This window comes from Phycodurus eques, chromosome 5 (genome assembly GCF_024500275.1).
Source record: "Phycodurus eques isolate BA_2022a chromosome 5, UOR_Pequ_1.1, whole genome shotgun sequence".
Classification (NCBI taxonomy): domain Eukaryota; kingdom Metazoa; phylum Chordata; class Actinopteri; order Syngnathiformes; family Syngnathidae; genus Phycodurus; species Phycodurus eques.
The window spans coordinates 21,958,358-21,984,321 of record NC_084529.1 but is presented as its reverse complement, the minus strand read 5'-3'; the positions used below and the strand labels follow the sequence as shown (position 1 = coordinate 21,984,321).

The window sequence follows — 25,964 nt, the reverse complement described above, 5'->3', positions numbered from 1 at the left end:
AGATCTTGATTAGTTGAAAGCTTGGATCCTTATGAGGCGGAAACAGCTGAATACAGCAGCGACGTTGAGGGAAATGTCTTTTTAAATCTTTTGAAAAGTAAATTGAATGGATGGCTGACGATACAACCAGTGGCGGTTCTGGGGTGAGCGTCAGGGGGGCCAGTGCCCCCTGTGGCCCCTCCTAAAATTGACACTCCCCTCCCACCGTCGATGCAATTCAATTGACGACAGAAATGTATTGTACGACGACTACAAGAGATTCAGTGAAGCAAGATATCCCCTGTCTATGAAAGGAGGAATACATGGATGGACAGAGGCAGAGTACGGACACATACGTACGGAGATTTCTGCCCCTGATATCTGACTGTCCAACTCTGCAACTTCTTGTGTGGCCTTATTCGAGAGAATGGTTTTAAAGTCATCAGCAACGCAAATGGTTTGCGGTGAATGTGCCAGCCTTAAAAACCCACCAGCTTTTGGTGTTCAAACATTCTCCAGCTAATCTGAAGAACACATCCAAGTCAGGTGCATTTTTTCAGTCGTTATCATGAACTGATTCAGCATTTTTTGTTAGTCAGTTCACAACATTAGCTAAGTTATGGGAAAACAGTGTTTTGTTAGTCATTGTGTCAAAAGTCATTGTGATTATTTTTTTTGTCAGTCCAATCACTGGTTAATGTCATGAAAAAGACAATTTTCAAGATATTAAAAGAGATATTGTATATAATTGACGATAACAATTCATTTTATTTCTGTAGTTTAGTACATTTCAGTTTCTCCCTCTTTTTTTTACTTCAGTAAAGGAGTTGAATCAGTACGTCTACTATTACCTGCTTTTTTTTTTTTTTTTTTTTTAATGATGCAATTATCTACTTAAGTACAGAGTGTGAATACTTCTGCCACCTCTGGTTTATGACTCGTCCATCAAGCATCTGGCAAGTATTCGCTAGTCGCAAATATGATAAGCAGGCTCATAAATTCATAAAGATTGTCTGGAGCTGAAACTCTCCAGCACACAGAAACTTTTTTTGGTCATTTTTTTCTTTTTTTTTGCTGCTGCTTCAGGAGGGAGAGAAAAAAAGCCTCAGTAGGAATCTGGCGAGCACTGAAAGTACGCCGGAAAGAGCACATTTGAACTTTTTTAAGTGGCGGTTGTCATCGCCAGTGAGCCTCCTAATTCTAGAGCATGATGGATGTTTTTAATGATGACTCACACATTGCTCGATGTTTGTGCAACGGTGGGGCAACTTTCATTTAATTGAATAAAAAAAAAAGAGGACAAATCAATGACATAAAGTAGTAAAGGAAATTCAATTAAATGAAAAAAGGAATAAAAAATTCAAAGAAATTATGAAAAATATACAAAACAAAAAAGCTCAACTAAATTAGGGATGTTTTTCTAACAAAAGAAGAACATTAAGAAAAAACATATATATATATATATATATATACTTAAAAAGTGTAAAACGTTAAAATTATTTGAGAAAAACGGTAAAAATTAAAATAAATGAGCAAAAAGCCAAAAAGCTCAAATAAATGAAGCCAAGTAAAAATAAAATAAGAAAAAAAATAAAAGTTAAAATAAAGAAAGAAGGCAGTGTGGGAGTTTGCATGTATTTCAAAAAGCACATAAAAATAGCTCATTTTTAAAATAAAAGTTTTTTGTGGAAAAAAATATTTAAACAGTCTAACTCAATGAATAAATACAAACTTCATCCATATGTCTACAGATGATGAAAAATGGCCAAAAAGTGAATAAAGTAATAATGAATAAAAATGTTGCTTAACTAAGATTTTATTTGCATGAGTTCCTCTGTGGGAAAAAAACCCTCCCTTTTAAGGATGCTGTGTTTGTTTTTTTAAGGACAAGCTACTAAGTGCGTGTGTGGTGCCAAATGTGAAGCCTGCAAATGTGTATTCATATTCCTTATGTGCATATCATCTAATTAGGAAACACGCTGGTCCAATACATCACAGCCGTGCTTACTTCTTCCTCGTAATGAGAAATGATTGTAGCCAGCGTGAAATCAATGTGTTGGCTATTTTGTCATGAAAAGCAGGGGCGGGCAAATTAAAATGGCCGTCGCTCAAAAAGTGGGACTGGTACGAGGGCGCCGTGTAATCAATCAGTCGACAGATTGAATTTAAAAGTAATCAGCATTTTCTGGTTTTGCTTCCAATCCATGCTAATCTGATCGTCACTTTGACCTCGCATGTGGACGTGGATCCTTTTTTTCCCCACTGGACTTTTGGGAACGTTGAGCCACACCCGTTTTTAAAGGCACATTTATAGAAAGCTGTATGAGTATTTTTTCCATATCAAGGATGTCCGTCTTAACCCTTACATACGTACTGCTGAGGTCAAACTTCACCTGTTTTGGCATTTGACTGCAATAAAAATACCTTGTGTACTAATTTTATGTCTTTTCCAAAAGTGACCCAAAATATAAAAAAATGAAAATATTTGAAACTGTCATTATTTTGTAAAGGTGCTACAAACCTTGTGTACACTGAGGCTGAGGATTTTATATGCAACAATTTAGCCTTGCAGGGATGCTCCTTTCATACCCAACCATGAACCTGTGGAATGTTCAAAATAAGTGTTGTTGTTGTTGTTGTTTTTTTAGCATTTCTAATCTTTCCTAATCTTTTGATGCCACTGCCCCACCTTTATTGGAACATGTTGCAGGCATGTTGCAATCAAATTCAAAATGAGTGAATATTTGCACAAAAACAAGTTCATTGGTTTGAACATGAAATATTTTGTCTTTGTAGTGTATTCAATTGAATATAGCTTGAAAATGTTTTGTAAATCATTGTATTATGTATTTATTTATATTTTACATGACATCCCGACTTCATTGGAATTAGGGTAAAATTATAGTGATTTATTTTATTTTTATTTTTTTTACATTCTTGTGGAAAAGTAAAAAAAATAATTTAATAGTGAAACCTAAAAACAACGGAATAGTCTAAGTTTGACTTTGACAACCACTAATATAAAAAAAAAAAAAGCCAAAAAAAAGAAGCAAAAAAGTGAATCCGTCGATTTGCTCACATCTTTGAAGACATTATTTTTGCATTGGATCTCATCGGCTGGTGTACCCAATGGAGTATCCAGTGCGCCGATGATTCAGAGGAGTGTGTAGACGTCACGGCGGTTGCGTGCCCGTGCCTGTGCTTGTCCTTGCACCCCCAGCCGTGCTGTTATTGAAATCTGTTTGCGAGCCTGGAAAGCAGCTGTGTTACGTGCCGAGACACTATCTCATTCATGAGCTAAGCTAAGCGTGTTATAGTCACACACTCACACCTGGGGAGGCCCATGCGGTGGTACGTGTACCCCGAGGCACACCGCTGATTTCCACGACGTAACCTTTTAGCAATCATGACAATTTGATGTGGTGTTTTACTTGATTTTTCAGATTAAACATGATGTCTTTATTAACTGTAAAAATTTTCAGGGGGTGTTTGGGGGTGCAGTGGTACGTACACCCCTCGGAGCATCACTGAGTTCCATGACCACCTGTCTGTAGCATTTTAGCAGTTGTGAAAATTTGTTGTGGTGTTTCAGTTGATCTTGCAGACTACACATAACACCTTTATTATCCATAACATTTTTTTAGAGGGTGCACAGGTACAACCCTGGGCACACCGCTGATTTCCACAACTGCACACCCTTGGATCACTTTTTGTTAACAATATAATCAAATGTTATATGGTGTTCTAGGTTAATTTTCAGGCCTGCATGACTAAACACGATGCCTTTATGGTTTAGACTTTTTCTTGATATGTGCGCGAATAAAGATGGCGTGCCAACTCTATCAACCTTATCCTGGAGCACAGGAAAACAAATCAGATGTAGCACTGCTTTCATGGCAAATAGTTCCATTAAATCAGAGATTCCGAAACGGCAGTGCACGCACCCGCTGATTGTGCGTTAACTTGATAGTGAAACACTGATGTGGTGTTTTATTTCAATCTGCAGGTTCACGTCTTAAACCGCTATAAATATTTAAATATTTTGCTTTTTGGGGTGTGTGTGCGGTGTAAAAGGGGGGGTGGGGGGGGGTTATTGCTAAGGCCTCACATTTTTTTCTGTCTAAGATCCAAGCATGCTCCGGCGTGCCGTGCCAACGTTCAAGACGGGGCATCGGTGCGGGCGGTTCCTCGGCAGGCACAAAAGAATGACTGTTCTTATCCCGTCTTGTCCTGTCCTGTCCTGCTTTGTTCCACTTATCGCATCTCTGCATCCAACCATCCATCTCCGGTCGTACTACATTAGCACGGTGGAAAATACCAGCTACTGTAAATGTGAGATTACACCATACGGTAAACAAAATGATTAACTGTGTGAGTGCTGAAAGTGTTAGCTGCAAAAAAAACTAGCATCACCGGAAGATCAAAGAACATCAGCATCCAATCAGATTTCTCTGATCTTATAGTCGCTAGGATCTGTTGTTGGCTAACGGTTAGCTGATGATGTCGTCGTTCAATAGATGAATTTCGACACTTCCTCTGTGCTTTTGTCTGTTTTTTTCTTGTATCACCAGGCATTTCCACATGAGTTGACAGTGTGGCTCCGTTTGGTTAATGATCAATCCTGGGTGCTCGCTTTCTTTCTGTTGTCGCTGGAAAGACCAACGAAGAACAAACGGACAAACCTGCTATCTTTGTTCCCCTGATAACGTGTTGAGTTGTCAAGCTGCAAGCTGTCGGCCTCGCTGGGAAATGAGCAGCAGCCAGACGCACGACCACATGCAAAAAAAAAAAACAAAACAAACAAAAAGTTGTAGGGTAGGGATTAGGATTAGTTTTGGGGAGTTAGAGTTAAAAATTGGGGTTAAGATTACAGATTGTCTGTTGCTCAAATGCAGGAGTGCAGTCAATGAATTGAGCGATCATTGCCAGGAGCCTCTCAAATATCCAAACTATATCCTTTATTTCTCACCAATTTCCTCTCTGTATCATTTTAATATAGCAACATTGGCCAGGGTAATGTTTCTTCCCTGACAATCGCATCATGTTGTTTGTGGTTTAATACAAAATAATAAAGTACAATATATGGTCCCTCCAAACGCTGTTTCTCAATAAGAACACCAGGGGGTGCAGTTTTTCCATTGCAGCAAGTCTGTTTATTTGCGAGGGCTAATCGCCTGGTGTGCGGCGGGTGTGAGTGGTCAACTGTACTTTTTTGCAATTGTCAAGTTCAGTCGCTTTTGTTTACATCGCACGGGCCTTGGGTTAGACGTTTGGGTTAAGAGTTAGGCTTAGAAATTAGCGTTGGAGGTTAAGGTAGAAGTCAGGTTTAAGGGTGGGGGGGCGGGAATCAGGTTTAGGTGGTAAATGCACAACGGTTAAAGCAAACTCAGGACAAGTGTCATCCTCCCATCGTGACCAAAACTCCAAAATCAACCTCGTCTCGCTGACATGGGATTTCAGTCGTTTCCTGCCCTTTGAAAAAGTTTCTAATCACAGAGTCCAGTTCGGCGTGCAGGCCTGTGGCCAGCGAGCTTCTACTTCAACTACTAATTGAAAGCTTTGCAGGGACGTACGCACGTACACATACGTGGGAAAAAGACATTTTGCCTTGAAGACGAAGCTGCAATTAGGACAATAAACTGGAGGATAGTTCATGTCTTCTAAAGTCTTTAAAGCACTTTCACTAACTGTTAAGTGAAAATTGTGCAGGTCTTTGTCGCCTCTCGACCAATCACAATACTTCTCTAAACTCTCAGGGGTTGCTCTGTCACACTGAGAATCCTATTGGTTTTGAATGCTATCTGATCCAATACACTTGAGTTATCTCAGGGTCCGAGGTCACATGGGTGCGTGTTTTGACAGTGCGGCAAACATCTGCTGCAGACATCTCATTCCAACGTAATCCCAGCACAATGCCAGCACCCCTATGTGTGTGCGTGTGTGTGCATGTGTTTGCGCACGCTCAAGTCATGGAGGCGCACACTCACACAATGCATCCCAAACAAGAGGAGCTATTTTGTCTATCCTTGGGTTTCATCTCCTCTCCTTCTTTATTCCTCCTCATCCTATGTGATGTCAAAGAAGGAAGCTTCCTGCTTGACGGGAACGCCGTTTTCCTCCAAAGAAGACAAACTGTTGATGTTGCAGTTTTCTAAATTGAAAACATATTTACTCCTTGTTGCACTTTCCTAAAAACAATCTGCAGTATTCAAGTTGTACTTTACTAAAAAGAAGACAAACTATTGATGTGTCACTTTCCTAAAAACAAAACAATCTATTCAAGTTGCATTTTCCTAAAAAGAAATCAAACTATTTAAATTGTGCTATCCTAAAAAGAAAAAAATATTGATTTTGCTCTTTCCTATAGGGAAGAAAAACTGTTGATTTGGCAATTTTCTAAAAGATGAATTAAATATTTAATTCAATTTTACTTATTTCTGTCATTTTCAGAGATTGTACTACTAGAATTTAGTGCACAAAAGAAAACATTTTTTACGGTTTGCATTTTGTCGAGACCGCCTCGTCATTTGCATAAACATGAGTTCCAACGAACCCCATGCAAATGTACAAGGCTGTGGAAAAAACGCATACAGCTGCTGTGAGATCTGTTTGCATAAGAAAGACCATGTAAACACACTTCAATATGTATGTGCTCTTTGCTGCTGTTTTTGTTAGCGTCAGAGTTTAAACAGGCTCTTAACTCCTCCATGTCCATCTGAACTATAGAGTCATGAGGGACTCAATTTGAGGGAAGCGTTGATTTGTTCAAGTCGGCAATTCAATGAACCTGAGAGATTGTTTGCACATGCTTCTGTCGGTGCTGCTATTTTGGTTCGTAACAGAGATCAAACAGGCTCAACAGTAAACTATTGTCGATCTGAACGATAGCGTCGTAATGGGAGTGCCGCCTATTTCAGAGAAGCGTCAATTTGTTTATGGGGACCATTTCAATCACCTGAGATCGATGCCCGCCCAACCCCGTTTGAAAGGCCCCCTCCGGGTAGATGACCGGGGCCACCGCACCGTCCGCCCCTCCTTTGCATACCCCTGCTTAATGCATTTTAACTTCTAGATCTGGATGTTAGCTCTGGATACCGGGTCTAACTCCTGGTTCTTGCTTGTGGTTCTCACATCTGTCTCTTGCTTCTGGTTCCGACAGCTGGTTCTTTGTTGTAGTTCTGACTTGTTTTTTCAAAATTATGATGTATGATAGGACTACTGGGTTTAGACCCGGGTCAGTTGAGGTTCATTTTTGGAAGGGAGAGTAGTTTTCTAGTTGTTTCTAATGGCGATCTCATGCTTCTCTGATTAATGAATGAACAAGTGAATGAAAGGAGTGCACTTGGCTGAGGAGTGTTTGATGGATCAGACCTAAGATTCCGGCGCTCCCAAGCAGGACAATTTTTTATGTCAGTGTCAGTGACCTGCTGACATCCCTCATTTGCTTCCACGTCATTGGAAAGTATGAGCATGGAAAAGTTCCGGAATACTCCAGAGTCAGCTACAATATTCTTTACCCGCCACTTCATTCGGTAGAGCGACACATACACTGTGAATAAAAAATGATGGTGCGCCCTATTTGCGTTTGTCAGCAGTCCATTTCCTGGTTGTCAGAAATTGCCGTGAGATGACTGGACTGTACCATATTTCATTTCGATGCAGGGGGCACTTAGCCGTAATGATACAAATGGATGAATTCCTCTAACAAAAGTGATATTAAAACAAACAAACACACACACACAAAATTGGTCTAGACAGGACATGACCATACCGTTTTCATTGTAGGGTGCCGCTGAATTTTTCCATTGAAACTAAAATGGCAAAAAATACTTTTCTGTTCATTGTATGGATTTCCACACAAGTTAATGGAAATCTTTTATGGTGTAATCCTGATAACTAACTGACTAGCTAAGCAGCAAACTATTTACTTAATTAGCAAAGTATCTCACTACCCATTCGATTAATAGACTGACAAACTAATTGACTAATCAACTAGCTAGTTAACTCACAAACTAGAGAACTAGTTTGCTAACAAAGTAGCTGAATAGGTAACCAACTAATAAAAAGGTTACCCTTCAATAAAGTTTAAGTTACATTGCAATTCTGCTAATGAATAGTTAACTAACTGAATACCGAATTTTACTAGCTAACAGACAAGCAAAAAGGCTACCGACATACCTAACTACAGTATCTCATTAACTAGCTAACTACCCCAATAACAAATCTGCTAACTAACTAACAAGCTAACTGAATGACCAATCAACTAAGTAATCAGATAATTTGACAAACCAAAAGACAAACTAGCTAACTAACAACCTCGATGAGTAATTAGCCTCAATAACACATCTGCTATCTGACTTACTAATCTAAATGACACATCAGCTAACTGACTGACTAACTAGCTAACGGACAACCTAACAGACCTAACACTAATTGACGAATTAATGGGGCAAAAATCCTGGCGCTTGCTGAATTCTGCCTGGCAACAAGCAACTGTAGTGTACACAAACTAGCGCACTCCAAATCCTTCAAAAAAAGCAACATAACGTTGTTGCCATCTTAAGAAGACCACATTGCACGTGTCTCCAAGCCGTTCGCTGGGCGGTGCGTCGGCGCCAGGGGGCAGAGGGCCGTTGCCTTGTTGTCGGCTTTTCTTGACTGACCCTAGCACGATGACAATGGCAGCACACACGCTGTGACAAATGCACATGTACAACGGTGAGAGTCTAGTTGCACATGGACGTGTGTTGAGGGAGTGCAGGTGGACACGCACGGACACACGTGCGCACACACACACAAAGACACGAGCACATTTCACTTTCACACACACCCTCAAGCTAGCAACCTCTCTAGTTCACTGATCCCTAGGTCAAAGGTCACCCATTCCAGGGGGTCCACCGGCAATGACTATATTTAGGTTTAACGACGTCAGCATACCTATTGTAAGCATTTCAGCATTTGGGAAATTCTCATTTAGAATAATATCTGACTACATTATAAGGTATAAAGTACCATTTTCCTTACCGCTTATCCTCACTAGGGTCGCGGGCTGCAGGAGCCTACCCCAGCTATCTTCGGGCGGGAGGCGGGGTACAGTTATTGCTCTACCTTAATGTTTTTCTTACTTAGCTTGCTGTCTTGCTGCATGTATAGTCAGAGGTGGGTTGAGTAGCCAAATATTGTACTCAAGTAAGAGTACTGTTACTTAGCATAATATGACTCAAGTAAAAGTAAAAAGTAGTCCTCTAAATATTTAATAATATTTAAGTTAGAGTAAGAAAGTACTCAGTGAAAAAAAATCGTGAGTAACTTCTGATTGAAAAAAAACATCAGAGCACTCAGGTGCTCAGGTTGTTCTCTTGTTCTATGTTAGCATCCCGCCTGTTAGCATGTTATCAGTTTATCATTAGAAACAGTACGTGACTACAGGGCAAGACGTACGTTAAAGGTGGGATGCCAGTTCAGCACTGAAATGGATCCTTGACTGCCGCTGTTACGGCCATCTTGTGTGAGAAAATCAATAGTATTGTCATGACCTTAAAAGTGAGTAAGGGGTCTTATTTTTTTACAACCATCCCGTGTGATATAATATCACGCTGGGAGCTATCTGCTTTCATATGTAGGGGGAGGTTGTGTGAGTCCTCCTGGCTCGCGCTAAGCCCCCCTTAGCTCGTCTTTCATCAGGCTGCGCTCGTAATGGAGAGCTGTACTGTGATGCATCATGGGAAACGGCCATGGAGCTTTTTTACCCATCGAGCGCTACCTTTTTGGAGAGAGCGTTGCCGGTCCGCTAGCTGCTTGTTGTGTCTGCGCCTGCTGGAGCGTCGAACGAACGCAGTGAGCAGAACCGGAGTTTGATGTAGAAAACCCCCTCCGCACCCCCTTTATGCACCCACCTCCTGCTCTCTTTGTGTTTAGTCATGGCCTTCAGTGGCCGGCCTCGGCTTTCATTAATCATTAATGATCCACAAGGGGGGCTCTTAAGGTCCTTGACCTGGGCGCTTGACCGCGCCGCAGCTTTGCTTGTTTTCTTAGCTTCACTGCATCATGACCTCTGCACGGACGCACGAATGGGAAGGGGGGCTTACAGGTACTGGGAGAAGCCTTGATCTAAGGCAGGGTGGGCAACCTACAGCACAGACACATGACTCTCTGACATATTTAAGTTTGAGCTAAAAATTGCTGCTTCCAACCAAATTGGCAGATTTCTTGTTTAATTTCAGGCTTGGGTCCTGGAGGATCTTAGTGGGCCTACTCATGATAGACATGTCCATCAAATTCCATGTTGCTAAGTGAAATTGACTTTGGAGGCTGAATCTGCCCCCCCCACCCCAAAAAAGAACTTAAAAATCCCGGGGGCATGGATCTCTGGAAATGATCCCTGAAATGTTTGCATCAAACCAAACTGTCAGACTTTGTGTCTTTTCAGGTATCGTATAGTCTTCTTGCGACTTTTTTGTGGGTCTACTCATGATCGACATGATTACCGCATTTTATTTTGTTCAGTGATACGAGCTTCGGAACCTGAATTGTTTTACAATTCCAACAGATACTACCCAGCTGACAAGTTTGTCTTTGAAGGATCCCTGGAAATTCCTATTAAACCGTCCTTTTTCAACCAAAATGGCAGACTTCTTTTGTCTTTTCGGCCACTGCTTTTTGAGACGTTTTTGTGGGTCCACTCATGATAGACATGCCTACCAAATTTCGTGTTGCTCAGTGAAACTAGTTTTGGGGACTGAATTTCCCAAACATTCTGAAGATAGGGAGTCATCAAACTTCGCACCATGCTCCTCCACCCTCACCCGCTGACAATTAGTCAAGTGTTTCACAATTTAGTGTCATCCATTTAATTTATCTTGCCTCAAATTTGGGAAGAAAACTGACAAGTTTATCTTTGAAGGACCCCTGAAAATGATGAAAATGGGCCTGTAATGGCTGCCTCAAACCAAGATGACTGACATCCTATGTATTTTTCAGGCAATGCTTCTTGAGACTTTTTCGTGGGTCAACTGCTGCTAGGCACATCCACCAAATATAGTTGCAAATATAGTTGAAACTGGATTAATTTTTTTCATTTATTTTAATTCCGGAGTCATGCCAACCATTGTTAATTCTCACCTATGAACTTGGAATTGTCTCAAAGGCTAAAGGTCAGAGTTCATCATTGTGTGTGCTGTGTCATAGCACTTTGAACTGCACAACAACGGAGAGGGCATGTTTTTCCATAGGTTTCTGTTCTATGGTTATCTCACACACATCCTCTTTGCCATGATTCAGAGCTTTCTGTGTGTGATCTCTGGTCACTTCTATTTTTTTGGCTCATTGGTCTTTTAATGTTTAATATACATAAGCTAGTTGTAAATCTTGACTTATCATAGTGTTTGCAACTGCACCTGTACGTCTCACGTTTCTCTCAGGTTTGTCATGTGACAGATTGATGGCGCCGGGCCACAGTTATCCCTGTTTTCGACCACTTTTCTTTCAGAGTGCCTTTCCCGCGGTCCCGTCACCGTACACTCCGGACTTAACTCGTCGCTATTGTCCCAACTACGATGGCGACACGATTGCATTTCACTTTTTACGCTCGCGGCCCGGCCTGTGTAAGAAGATACGCCGGGCTTTAATGTCAAAGACCAACAGAGACCCGCAATGACAAAAACACAACACCTGAGCCTCAGAAAAATTAAAAGTGCTTTACTTTTTTTTAAACTTGTGGGACAGTAAAGAATGTTTGTAGAACCAAACTGCAGCATGGATGTCAAAGTAAGGGATTTGAACTGAATTTTCAGCATTACATAGAACCCGTGTTTATCACAAGGGATATGTTCCAGACTTAATTGCAATAGGTGAGAATCTGCATGGTAGTCCATAGGTAAGAAATATATATATTTAATTACCACTTCCACACACTTTATATACATTTAAACTTCTTAAAACACTTTTTAGGGCGGCATGGTGGCCGACTGGTTACCACGTCTACCTCACAATTGGGGTTCAAATCCCGGCCCCGCCTGTGTGGAGTTTGCATGTTCTCCCCGTGCCTGCAGTTTCCTCCCACATCCCCAAAACATGCGTGGTAGGTTGATTGAAGACTCTAAGTTGCCCGTAGGTGTGAATGTGAGTGCAAAGGGTTGTTTGTTTATATGTGCCCTGCGATTGGCTGGCGAGCAGTTCAGGGTGTACCCCACCTCTCACCTGAAGATAGCTGGGATAGGCTCCAGCACGTCCGTGACCCTAGTGAGGATAAGTGGGACGGAAAATGGATGGATGGAAAATACTTTTTAAACACATTGTAAATGTATTTCAGCGCAAAAAAACTAAAACAAATTGTAAGCATAAAACGTACAGGAAATACTGTACATATTGTCATGTGACGTTAGCGGCCTGCATGAGTGTTTGGGCGTGAGCAATGGCCGACGACAGCTCCTCCATGAGTGGGCTCATTGTATTTATGTGTTTGCTTTCAATAAATGGCTGAAAAGTGCACTGGAGAAGGTGGTTCTCCTTTCCCACATCTGTACTGTAAATCCCATAAGACAAGATTGATTCAAAAAACATGATACAGTATAACGATGAACCATGGTGTAGCAGGGCAGCATCTGAAAATCTATTATACTGTCTTAAAATGATATTGTTACAGTCATGTTATCATGTCATGTTTGTCTATAAAGTAAGCCCCCAAATTATTCATTATCTGAGCAAATTTTGTGAATTTTGTTTTTTGAAGATATTTACAAAATATTAATGTAATATAATTTGGTAGAAAATGTGGTAGAAAATGGATGGCTGGATGGATGGAACTTTGTTTTTTTTAATGATTACTATCGACAGTGCTTAACTCCTTTTTTACCCTTATATGACAATGAAGCATTTTAAAACCGAAGACGTTTTGAGTGTCTGATGCCTGTCGTCTCCCTGCAGAGCTCGTCAGACGAGTGCGACCCGCACGAGGGCATCCATGAGGGCAAGGAGGGCAAGTACCGCCTGCAGGTGACCCAGTTTGTGCAGCGTCTGGAGTACTGGCACAAGGATCTCACCGGAACCCTGGTAACCTCCATCAAGGTGCTACCTGTCCATGGGCACGCTGTTGCTTTCCTTGGCACCGCCGATGGACGCCTCATCCAGGTAAGGGGGGCCTGGGACTGACGCAGTACTTTCCAGAGATCCAGGATCTTTTCGGGTGGGGTCTGCAGTGCTGAACATATCTGGCTGGAACCTTAGTATTTAGTTAGTTAGTTAGTTTAGTATTTAGAAAAGCAGTGGTAGTAGCATAACCTAACCGATGGATCTTTTGGAGGATCCATTCTGAGTTTGGACTATGGGAAGTATTGTCTCAATTTATTGACGGGGTAAGTTAGCAGGGATAAAAGAAGAACCTGCTTGCAGTGGCATACTTTTGAGAGGTCGAGGAACCTTCTGGGTCTGCAGTGCTCAACATATCTGATCTGAACCTTTTAGTTCCAGGAACTACAAGCACCAAGAACTAGCATAACCACATATTTCAACCTCCGAAACTTTTGGAGACCTATTGTGTGTTTGGACCATGGGAACTATGATCTCAATTTAGTTCTGGGTTAAAGTATCAGGGCTGAAGGAAGGCATTGCTTGGAGAGTACCACTTTGAGAGGTCTAGGAACCTGTGTGGTTGGTTGTTTTGACAACACCGTATTTGGACAGGAGCTTCACAGGAACTGCAAACTTTTGGTGGACCCAATGTGTTTTGGAACCCATTTTTTTCTAATTTAGTTATTGGGTAATATATCTGGGCAAAGAAATGCGGGCTGGGGGGTACTTTTGAAAGGTCTAGCAACATTTTAGACCAGGTTCTGCAGTGCTGAACATATTTGATTGGAACCTTTTCAATCCAGGATCTTCATTTTCCAACTTTAGTTGGAAATGTTTCATAGGAAAAAAAATCACCCGTGCACACGTTTTTTGGGGATGACAGCCCTCAGCTTGATGTCTGTTCAGTGAGGCTCCGGTGTTGCGCCACTCACGCCATGTTTGGCGTGTAGCATGCAAAAAGCAGCTGTTTGTTGGCGTTCGCACCTGCTGCCTTTCTTTCAGCGTTTTAACGCATTTAAGTCAGGAAGCAGAAGTCATTCACTGTTGTTAAAGGCGTTGCAAGTTTGGGTAGTGTTGCACGACAAATCATAGCGTTTTGACCCCATGCTGTGCCCACGCGCAATGACCAAAACTCAAATGTTTAGTGTTGTGTATCTGTCTAGTAGACATGCTTTAGATTTGGTAGCAATCGGGCAAAATCTCTCGAACAAGTTCTTCTTTTCAGGACCCCTGGAAATGGCCAAAATTGTCCTAAAATGGCTGCTAACCTTTCAGACATATCTTCTCAAGACTTTTTTTGTGGATCTACTCACCATAAACATGGCAACAAAATTTTATGTTGCCAAGTGACACTGGCTTCAGGTACAGCACTTTCCAAACATTCCAGGGGGCAAGGATCCCTACAAATGTGGATCAATTGTCCACTTCAAACTGAAATGGCAGACTTTGTGTGTCTTTTCAGACACACAAAGGGTGTTTTGTGGGTGTACTCACCACAGATATGCCTAAAAAATCTCATGTTGATAAGTGAAACTGGCTTCACTGGAAGAATTTTCTGAACATTCCATGTGGCAAGGATCCCTAGAAATTAGCATAAAATGTCTGCTTCAATGCAAATGTCGGACTTCCTGTGTCTTTGTAGGCATGACTTTGCAGGCCTACCAAACTTCATGCTGAATTTTTAAAATATTAATTGGGGCGAGGATAACTAGAAATTAGCCTAAAATGTCAGTTTCAAACCAAAATGGCAGACCTTCTGTGTCTTTTCAGGAATTACATTTGGAGACTTTTTTTTGTGGGTCTACTTGTGATAGACATCCTTGAGAAATTTCGTGTTGCTGAGTGAAATTGGCTTCAGGGGGTGAATTTTCCAAAACCTCTGGTTTGTGCCACTTAACCAATGACGAGTCATCACACTTTGCTGCCATGCTGCGCCCATGCTCTCTAACCAAAACAAAAATCTTTAGCAAGCTGGCATTGTTGTTTATCAAGTAGGTTATACAGGCTATGGTAGCAATCAGACAAAATCTCTGGGATTAGTCCGTCTTTGAAAGACACCTGGAAATGTCCAAAATGAGCCTGACAATGCTGTTACAAACCCAAATAGCCTCTGACTGATTCTTTTATTGATGATTCTCGGTGTGTCCCAGTACTTGTGTCCTGCATGGCATAGATGGACAGTTAATTTGAAAGGACAGCTGCTGGAGAAAAACACACAGTAACAGCTGCATGGGACCCTCGCTGTGTTGGGAATGTTGTGCGAGGGAACGTGTCAGCGAAGACCGCCGCTAGGCCATTAACGTGCTGATCAGCGTGAACACCCCCCACTAGCACCCCCACCACACCGTAACCCACCACTCACGCGTTCTACCATTGGTTATGCCATCCCGCCCTTTTCCGTGCAGCTGTCACCTCTTTCCAGCTCGCTTGTCTTTCACCAATGCGTAAGCTTATTCAACTCCTACTCACCATATTGTTTTATATATATATATATATATATATATATATATATATATATATATATATATGTGTGTGTGTGTGTGTGTGTGTGTGTGTGTGTGTGTGTGTGTATATATATATATATATATATATATATATATATATTAAGTGGCAAAGTCACCAGAAGCTTGGATGGCATAGTGATGGATTTTAACTGTTTTTTCAGGATTATAAAATGTTACAAAAAGTCTTGAAATATTAGCATAAAAATATGTTTGTTACATGTGCTACATAATAATTACAACAGGAACAATATTATTACTACTACTAATGGTATTATTAATGGCAATAATAATACATTTCACTGCAAATCCTAGCTTCGCTTGTGTAGGAAAAAATCTTGGGAATACAGTGTCACCCATCTGTCTACTATACCTGCTTCCGATCGGGCTCATTTGGGCAAATTCCCATGTAGTAATACAAACCCTAGAATTTTCTCAAAATAGCAGTTCCAAACAGAAATGGCCGACTCACTGTTCAGTTTCAGGCATGGGTCCTTCAGACCTTTTCATGTGTCCTGTCATGATACACATCGACCCAATTCTGTGTTGTTTGGTGGAACTGGTGACGGGGTGTGATTTTTGTTTTTGTTTTTTTTTTGCCTAATTTCTTCTAACTTTCAAACAAAGCACAAGTCCTGAAATTTGCTCTAAATGGCCAAATTCCTGTTCAAGTTTAGGCATGGGTCCATGAGATTTATTCGTGCATCCCATCATGATAGACAAGTCCTCCCAGTTTCATCAGTGAACTTTTGAACAAAGCACAAAGCCTCAAATTCGCCCAAAATGGCAGCTCCAAACCAAAATGCCTGGCTCAAACGCAGGCATGGGTCGTTGAGACTTTTTCGTGTCCTGTTTTGATAAAAACATGTCCACCCAATTTCCTGTCGATCGGTGAAACTGGTGAATGGGGATGATATTTCCCCCCTAACTTTCTTTCCAATTCCTGGAATTCGCTGTAAATCGCAGCTCCAAACCAAAATGGCCAACTTCCGGTTCAGTTCCAGGTATTCCTTTTATAATAGACATATCGACCCAATTTCGTGTTGATCGGCTTATTTATTATTATTATTTAAAAAAAATATATATTTTGCTACTGAGTGAGTTCTGAGGGGATCGTGTTTGGGACCTCTAAAATGCATACATTGGTGAGTTTTCTGGCATTGTGTGCGTGTGTGTGTGGGGCGGGGGGGTCGGGTCTCGTTTTCTAACTGGATGCGATTGTCTACATACTTCCTAATTCTCACACACATTGTAAGGCGTGCGACCTCCCCAGCGGTTCAATGTTAGCTTTGCAACAGTGAGAAATAATGGCCGCCTGGAGGAGTTAATGGTGGTGTGAATTACAGCTTATTGTATTAGGCGGCTTGGGGAAGGGGGGATGTGGGGGGGGCTGGTGTTTGCCGAACAAACAGTGCGACCGCTGTGTCATTCCCACAGTGGACTCAGAGCGAAAAATGTTTCCTGAGCGTGGTGACGGAGAGTACGGGTGAGCAGGAAACTGAAATACAGCAAAAGTTGACAGCTTCAAACAATGAACAACACTCATGCCGTCTTTTTGTCGTTTTGCCCAGTGCAGGTGGTCAAGAGGTTGTAAGAGATTTTTGTACACAAAAGAGATTTTTGGTCAAGAGATTTTTGTACACAAAAGACCGGTTTCTCTCAAATTTTGTATTTGAAACCCTTTTGAAATTGGTTTTCTGAACCCCCCAGACCCCTTAATACAGTAAAACTGCACATTTTAGAGTGGCCTTTTATTGTGGGCAGCCAAAAGAATGCAGCGCAATAATCACGCTGTCTAATCAGCATCATGATATGCTATGAGGTGGATGGATTATCTCAACTCAACTCCATTTTTTTAGGCAATGGACCCCCACATTAACGGATTCACCTATTCGCTGATTTAAAAAAAAAATGTTTTGAATTGTAAACATTTTTTTGGGGAGGGGGGACAACAACCTACCTACCTATTCCCCACGAATAGCAGGGGTCCACTGTATAGCGCTTTCACAACAACCGTAACTGTATCAAAGGGCTGGACACAAAACATAAAGCAATCATAATAATACATCCATCCATCCATCCATCCATTTTCTGAGCCGCTTCTCCTCACTAGGGTCGCGGGCGTGCTGGAGCCTATCCCAGCTATCATCGGGCAGGAGGCGGGGTACACCCTGAACTGGTTGCCAGCCAATCGCAGGGCACATATAAACAAACAACCATTTGCAATTAACCTACCATGCATGTTTTGGGGATGTGGGAGGAAAGCGGAGTGCCTGGAGAAAACCCACACAGGCACGGGGAGAGCATGCAAACTCCACACAGGCGGGACCGGGGATTAAACCCTGGTCCTCAGAACTGGGAGGCAGACGCTCATACCAGTCGTCCACCGTGCCGTCATAATAATACAAACCTAGGAAACCAAACAAAATCTCAAAATCTCCCATTTACTCATCTCTCTCGCTGCACATTACTTTTTAGGGCAGACTCTCATTTCTTTCCACGTTATCCAGGACGCACTCGGGTCCACGTTGACGACGCTTCTCGCAGGCGCATCTCCTCCTGCCGTACCATTTCAGAGAGCCCAACAGCGCCGACATATTCTGCTCAACAAAAATGAGGCTGTTGCAAAAATGCAACCTCAACAAGCGCCCTGCGGCCGTACCATCATAGTCCAGCAGTGCCCGTTCAATAGCGCCGACATTCTCCTCTCAAAAAATGGCGCTGTTGCCATGAAGGCACAAAACATCCATCCATCCATCCATTTTCTGAGCCGCTTCTCCTCACTAGGATCGCGGGCGCGCTGGAGCCTATCCCAGCTATCATCGGGCAGGAGGCGGGGTACACCCTGAACTGGTTGCCAGCCAATCGCAGGGCACATACAAACAAACAACCATTCACACTCACATTCACACCTACGGGCAATTTAGAGTCTTCAATTAACGTGCATGTTTGTGGGATGTGGGAGGAAACCGGAGTGCCTGGAGAAAACCCACGCAGGCACGGGTAGAGCATGCAAACTCCACACAGGCGGGGCCGGGGATTAAACCCCGCTCCTCAGAACTGTGAGGCTGACGCTCACACCAGTCGGCCACCGTGCCGCAGGCACAAAACAATAAAAGCACTCCACAACAAGTCAATACAACATACAATTACAATTAAATGACAAAAAAAGGTGGCAAATTACAAATTAAACAGAAAAATTAGTGAAACTCTTGTCACAGGCTGCCAAGTCAATGGCACCATCTTTCAAAATCCTAGATAGAAAGATGATGGATGGATGGATGGATGGATGGATTGATGGATGGACAGAGATAGAGCAATAGAATATAGCGCGATAGATAAATGGAAAATATAACAAAACAAGTACATGTAGTTGTTGTTGCGTAGGAAAAGCTATGTATTGTATGTTTTCAGATAGTCCCTGAATACAACACCTGACTTGGATACAAAATATAGGTATAACTTAAGAGTTGTATTTCTCCTGTAAATGTTGCTCTAGTGTGTGTGTGTTTGTCACAGACATTGCACACGTGAGCGTGCTTGTGTTCACAGTGCGTGTTGTTATGCGTTGATGCGTGGTGAAGAGCCTCTCACATGGTTTTGATATGTCACGTGATTATTTTGCTCCTCTTCCAGGTTCGCTTCTCCCGCTTGGCCTCACCACACGTCAACCTGCGCTTGGACTCGCAACCCGTCACGTCCTCGGTGGCGCTGCTCAACGGACAGGACGGCGGAGCTCTGCTGTTGGCAACCGGGAACAAGGTGATGTCATTGACATTCAAACCTAATTGGATATGTACCGACTTGGAGGAACTTGGGTTCAAAGTTGCAACTGGTAGATGACATACTGACAATTTCTACCATGAACGTTGACTCCTTTGAAATGTAAATTATGGTAGATCACCAAGGTTCCCCTGATTGGACCAGGCTGCGGTCAGCTGACGACCTGCACTTCCTGTTTACTGTCGTCGCGGGTGACGGAGTGCGGCTGGTGTGATGGCCGCTGCACCCGAGCCCACCAGTGCCCCGTACCCTCCAGCTGGACACAGGAGTACTGTGTGCCCATCGTCACCAAGGTAACCGCTGCAGGAAGTAACTCGCACCTGGAAGTGACTTGATATTGACTTCAAAGTAACAGGAAGTAACTTGGAGCCAGATCCAACTTGTGGTAGGAAGAAACCTGAGGAAGAAAGCAAACTCGAAGTTGCAGGAAATAACGTGAGCTAGTAATTAACCTAAATGCAATAACAATTAGCTTGTACCGGGAAATAACTTGTGTTAGGAAGTAGCTTGAGTAACCTAGAACTACCTTGAGGTAGTCACGTGCCGATAAATAAGCAAGAAGTAACTTTACCAAGACGTAACCTATAAGCAACCTATAAGTAACTAAGGAATGACTTGAGTTAGTAAATAACAGGAAGTAACTTGCACATGGAAATAACTTCAGGTAAGAAGCAATATAAATTGTACCAGGAGGTACTGCATGTACCTAGAAAGATGATGAGTAACATAATACAATGATAGGAAGTAACCTAAAAGTTACAGGAAGTAACCTGCACCAGGAAGTAACTTGCACCTAGAAGTAGCTTGACATAGAAAATTCTGTAACCTCCAAGTAACTTAAAGTAGGAACTAACTTCAAGTATGAATTAACCTAAAAGTGATAGGGTTTAACTTGTACCAAGTAACCTGTGGTAAGAAGTAACTTGAGGTAGGAAGTAACATAGAAGTAACTTGTACCAGTAGGTAACTTAAAATAAGTACGTAACCTACAAGTAACCAAGAAGTTACTTGAGTTAGGCAGTAACAGGACTTAACTTGCGCTTAGAAGTAATTTTAGATAAGAAGTAATGTAGAAGTAACTTGTACCAGGAAGTAACCCTAACCCTAACCCTTAACCAACAAGTCACCAAGGAGTTATCTAAGTTATTAAGTAACATTGAGATGTAGCTTGAGCTGAGGAAGTTAACATGGAGGTAACCAAGTAGCAACCTGTATCAGGAAGTTGCCTGCACTTAGAAGTAACCTGAAGTAGGAAGTGACTGAGAAGTCACTTCAGTTTTGAAATAACCTCATAATAAAAGGGAGGAATTTAAGGTAGAAAGAAAGTAGCTGAAAAGTAGATTGAGATTAAGAAATAAACTCCAAGTAACACGAAATAACTTGAAGTAGTAAGTAACCCAGAAATAACATTGACTAACTTGCACTTAGACATAATATAACCAAATAATAACCAGGAAGTGACTTGAGGTAACAAGTAACCGAGAAGTAACATTCACTTGAACCTCGAGTAGAAGTAAGCTGCACTAGGAAGTAACATGAGGTCAGACGTAACCACTGAGGTAACCATGGCGAGCACAAAATGGAGTTATTGTATGTATATGTGTGTACTGGGCAGCAGGATGTCTGTCGGTGTTTGATGTGTGTTGAGTGCAGTGAAGCGGTGTGATGCCGTCACAAAGTCTGTTCCCAACCGTCTCAGATGACCCGCGTGTGGAATGCTGCTTGTGGAAGTGTTTGGACAGTATTCCATCAAGTAGTATTCCGTGGCCCGTTTCCAGCTCTGATGGAGCTTCCCCACCGACGCCAGTGTTGTTCTTGTGTCGTCCGCGGCGAGAGAAGATCTACACGCCGCTGCTTTCTTTACGACCGCGAAAGAACCTGAGAAAACACTTTTCATCTTCTTTTCAAGATTGGAATGTGCATCCAACATCAAACACACAACATTAGCAACACCTGCACAAGCTAATCACATCCAACTAAAACATATTTCAGTATTTTGTTGACATTTGTTCCGTTTTCGCCCTTTAAGATGCTAGCCACAAATTAATAACACCATAAACATTTCAAAATATCACTTTATATGGGCAAAATCATTTCAGCAAGAACTTTAGGTACAAAGTAACATGAAGTAACCCCAGAAGTAGAAACTTGAAGTAGAAAGTAAAGAAAGTAACTTGAGGTAGTTAGTCACCTAGTAGTAACAGGAACAAACTAGTCCAAAAACTTAAGGTACAAAGTACTGTACCCCAGAAGTAACAGGAAGTAATTGCACCAAGAATTAACTGAGGAAGAGCCCCTGAAGAAACAGAAACTTGCACTAAAAATTAACTTGCAGTAAGAATTAACCTGAGGTATGACGTAACCCAGAAGTAGCAGGAAGTGAATTGTACCAGGAAGTAACTTGAGGTAGGAAGTACCCCAGAGGTAACAGAAAGTGACTTGCACCAAGAAGTAACTTGTGGTAGGAAGTAACTTAGCACAAGCCAAAACATAACTTGTACCAGGAAGTAACTTAAGGTAGGAAGTATCCCAGAAGTAACTTGTACCAGGGAACAACTTGAGTTAGGAAGTACCCCAAAAGTGACAGAAAGTAACTTACACTGAAAATGAACTTGCAGTAAGAAGGAAATTGAGGTAGGAAGTGCCCCGGAACTAGCCAAGAATAACTTTCACCCGGAAGTAACTTGAGGGGGGAAGTACCGCAGAAGTAACTTGTAACCCCTCATTTCTCACATGGTGTTGATACATCATGTGATTCTTTTGCAACAGTAACAGAAAGTAACTTGCACTGAAAATGAAGGTGCAGTAAGAAGGTAATTGAAGCAGGAAGTAACAGGAAGTGACTTGTACCGTGAACAAACTTTGGTATTACTAGAAAGAATGTTACCTGGAAGTACCCCAGACGTAACAAGGAGTAGGAAGTACTCGAGAAGTTCCCTCATTAAATAATTCCAAGGTGTCTGATGGGAATGTGTCTTCCCAGGTGTCTCCGTCGTCTGGGCCACTTCGAGGCACCACCGTGGTGACCGTTTGCGGCCGGAACTTCGGCTTCGACCGGACAGAAAGCTTTAAGGCGTCGCTGGTGAGCGTGGAGCTGGCCGGCACCCCCTGCAAACTTCCCAAACAGGACAACCTTAACAGGTCCGTCTGTGTGTGTGTGTGTGTGTGTGTGTGCTGATGCGACAAAGAGCGCCTATAGGAGCAGCTTTAATGGAGCTTATTGTGTGTGTTAAAAAGGAATGTTAAGAAGCCCCCCAGAATCCCATCCCCCCGCATCCCATCCCAGAGTTCAACATTCAGCACATGACTCCGCTAAGTGGAAAATTGCTGGGAAAAAAACCCAGCATCCTGGCTTTCTGCTCTTGTTAAAAAAAAACAAAAATCAATCCATTAAAAAGCGCACACTAAAAAAAACACAACTAAATACACTTCCCAGTCTTTCCCAGTTGCATTCCTCCAGGACGTGATGATGATGATTGGATTAGGGAGCATACTAAGTCTTGTGTCTGGGGGGGGGGGGGTGTTGTTGTGTTTTTAGGTGGACTGAGATGCAGTGTTCCCCCACCATCGCTGGGAACTTCACCCCGTCGGGACACGCCGTCAAGGTCACCAGTGGACACAAGGTCGTGCACATGGAGGGCGCCTTCACCTTTGTGGTAAGAAGGATGGCGTCCTTCCAGAAAACTAATTGGACTCTGCTAAAATGTCTGCGTAAAAACCATGGATCTTAGAAGTAACTTACTTTTAAAAATAACTTAAATATAAACGTATCTGCATCAAGAAGTAAACGTGAATCTAGAGCTAACTTGCATCTTGAAGTGACTTGCCTCTTGAAGTGATTTGAAGGTAGAGTTGCGTAAGTCTAAAACGCAACTTGTATCCACAAGTGTCTAGTATCTAAATGTATCTAGATTACGGTAACTTGCATCTAGAAGTAACTCACGTCTAGAAGTTACTTTCAACTAGAAGTATTTAAAATAAAAAAGTAACTTGAACCTAATTTGAATCTGAAAGTAACTTAAATGAAGGAATTAGTTGCATCTTGAAGTAACTTGCTGGTAAAGTTACCTAAACGTAATTTGTACCTAGAAGTAACTTAGATCTAAAGGTCACGCACATGTAGAACTAACTTGAATCTAGAATTAACACATTTAGTAGGGACTTGCATCTTGAAGTAACTTGCAAGTAAAGTATCTTAAATTAGCTTAACTTACAGTGTATCCAAAACTGGTCCTTCTAGGATCCAGTGATCGACAAGATCTTCCCGACGTTCGGGCCCAAGTCCGGCGGCACCATGCTGACCATCACAGGTTCTTTCCTGGACACCGGCAACAAACAAGAGATTACTGTTGGCAAGGCGGCCTGTAAAATCCAGAGGTGAGTGACAAACTTTATATACTGAGACGGATTGTGGGGGCTTATTTAGCATCCTTAATTACCACGTCAGAAAGGCTGGTGCACATAGTATGCCAGAAACAAGAATGATTGCGACGTGGTCTATTCAATGATGCAATTTTGGAGCTTCTGAATGATCTACGGGCTGACTTGGAGTCAGTCACAAGAAGGAGTCATGCCATATCGTATGGCAAAATTCCTGTAACAATTGAGACCAGTTTTATGGGTTTGCTGTCCCATGTTTTGAACACACTTGGGACGAGTTAAATCAAACAAAACACGGCTTTTATACGCTTGCTGGCTTCCCCAAAATCATCTGAACAATGCATTTAAAGTATATTCGGTAGCTCAGTATGTCATGTTTGTTTGCATGTTCAGAATCATCTTTATTTGCCAAGTATGTCCAAAAAACACACACATGGAATTTGTCTCCGGTAGTTGGAGCCGCTCCAGTACGACAACAGACAGTCAATTGACAGAGAACACTTTTGAGACATAAAGACATTGACAAAAAAAACAGTCACTGAGCAATAAAGGGTTGCTGGTAAAGCCGTTACAAATTTATTTATTAATTTATTTTTGGACAATGGTGCAAAAGGTTGCAGAGTCCTCTAGCACTTAGAGCAGTTTGAATGACTAATATAGCAATAGTGCAATGACCATTGTGCAAAGGGCGCCAAGACTTCAAGGAATGTATGCAGTTTAAAGTGACTAGTAGTGCGATAATCTGGGACAATGTTGATTGTGCAAATGTTGCAGATACTCCCCAGTCAGTGTGCAAGTGGGGCAGATGCTACTCTGGCATGAGTGGCCAGTATTGGTCAACAACAGATATGCAAATAGTGCATCGTGGCGAGACTACTACAGTGAGTGCACGAGTAATGTATAATTGGCCCGACAGAAATGTGACAACAAACTCAAGACAAAAAAATTGGCAGCATGTTGCAATGGAATTGTAGGGTAGCTGTTTAAGAAGTTGATTGGAAGAGGGTAGAAGCTGTTGGAATGTCTGCTAGTTCTAGTTTGCATTGATCGGTAGCGCCTACCTGAGGGAAGGAGCTGGAAGAGCCGGTGACCGGGATGTGGAGGGTCCGAGAGGATTTTGCACGCTCTTGTCTTAGTTCTGGCAGCGTGCAAGTCTTCAAGGGTGGGTAGAGGGGTACCGACAATCTTTTCAGCAGTTTTGATTGTCCGTTGCAGTTGGAGTTTGTCCTTTTTTGTAGCAGCACCAAACAAGACTGTGATGGGAGAACACAGGACTGATTCGATGGCCGCTGTGTAGAACTGCCTCAGCAGCTCCGGTGGCAGGCCGTGCTTTCTCAGAAGCCGCAGGAAGTACATCCTCTGCTGGGCCTTTTTGAGGACGGAGTTGATGTTGATTGCCCACTTCAGGTCCTGAGAGACTTTAATTCCCAGGAAATTGAAGGTCTCGACGGTTGACACAAGGCAGCCGGACAGCGTGAGGGGCAGCTATGGCAAAGGATGCCTCCTGAAGTCCACGATCATCTCGACAGTCATGACCGTGTTCAGCTCCAGGTTGTGTCGGCCGCACCACAGCTCCAGCCGCTCCACTTCCTGTCGATATGCAGACTCGTCACCGTCTTTGATGAGGCCGATGACAGTGGTATCATCTGAAAACTTCAGAAGTTTGACAGCCGGGTGCGTTGAGGTGCACTCGTTCGTGAAGAGAGAGAAGAGCAGCGGCGAGAGGACACAACCTTGGGGCGCCCCAGTGGTCTGGAACTGTGTGAAGTACCATCCATGAACACTTCCAATTTCAACACTTCAAACTTCATTTTGCGCTTGCAGTGCTCTCCCAAATTTTTGATGAAATACGGTATTACTTTTGACTACTTTTATACCTGCTGCCAACAGCACCCACAATCCATTAGAGTGAATCAACCCAGAATTTAGCGCCAGCTAATTGTGATCTTAGTAAATCAGGCCCTAAAAGTGGAACTTTGTCGTCCGCAGTTTGTCATCGGCCATGCTGACCTGCAAAACGCCGCCGCACGCGGTCCCGTCGGCACAGCCTGTCAAACTAACGGTGGACTCCGTAGAGCGCCACGCTCCCACCCTCTTCACCTACAACCAGGACCCTCTCATCAACAGCATCCAGCCGTCACGCTCCTTCATCAGGTGATGCACTTTATTATTATTACCAGGACCTCCACCAAGGAGGTAAAAAAAAAATGCTTTGACTGCTGTCGTCACCCACTTCCATGCAAATTAATGTAC

General features: G+C 42.5%; 1 protein-coding gene across 2 annotated transcripts in view; it reads left to right on the top strand.

The window, feature by feature from the left end:
• met (MET proto-oncogene, receptor tyrosine kinase) overlaps nt 1-25,964 on the top strand; it is a 76,185-nt gene that overhangs the window by 11,448 nt on the left and 38,773 nt on the right. For both annotated transcript variants that reach the window (XM_061678079.1, XM_061678080.1), the window contains exons 4-10: nt 12,904-13,107; nt 19,185-19,310; nt 19,448-19,624; nt 22,315-22,472; nt 22,870-22,987; nt 23,572-23,708; nt 25,701-25,865. In XM_061678079.1, the coding sequence (XP_061534063.1) occupies nt 12,904-13,107; nt 19,185-19,310; nt 19,448-19,624; nt 22,315-22,472; nt 22,870-22,987; nt 23,572-23,708; nt 25,701-25,865 (1,085 nt within the window). The remainder of the gene's footprint in view (nt 1-12,903; nt 13,108-19,184; nt 19,311-19,447; nt 19,625-22,314; nt 22,473-22,869; nt 22,988-23,571; nt 23,709-25,700; nt 25,866-25,964) is intronic.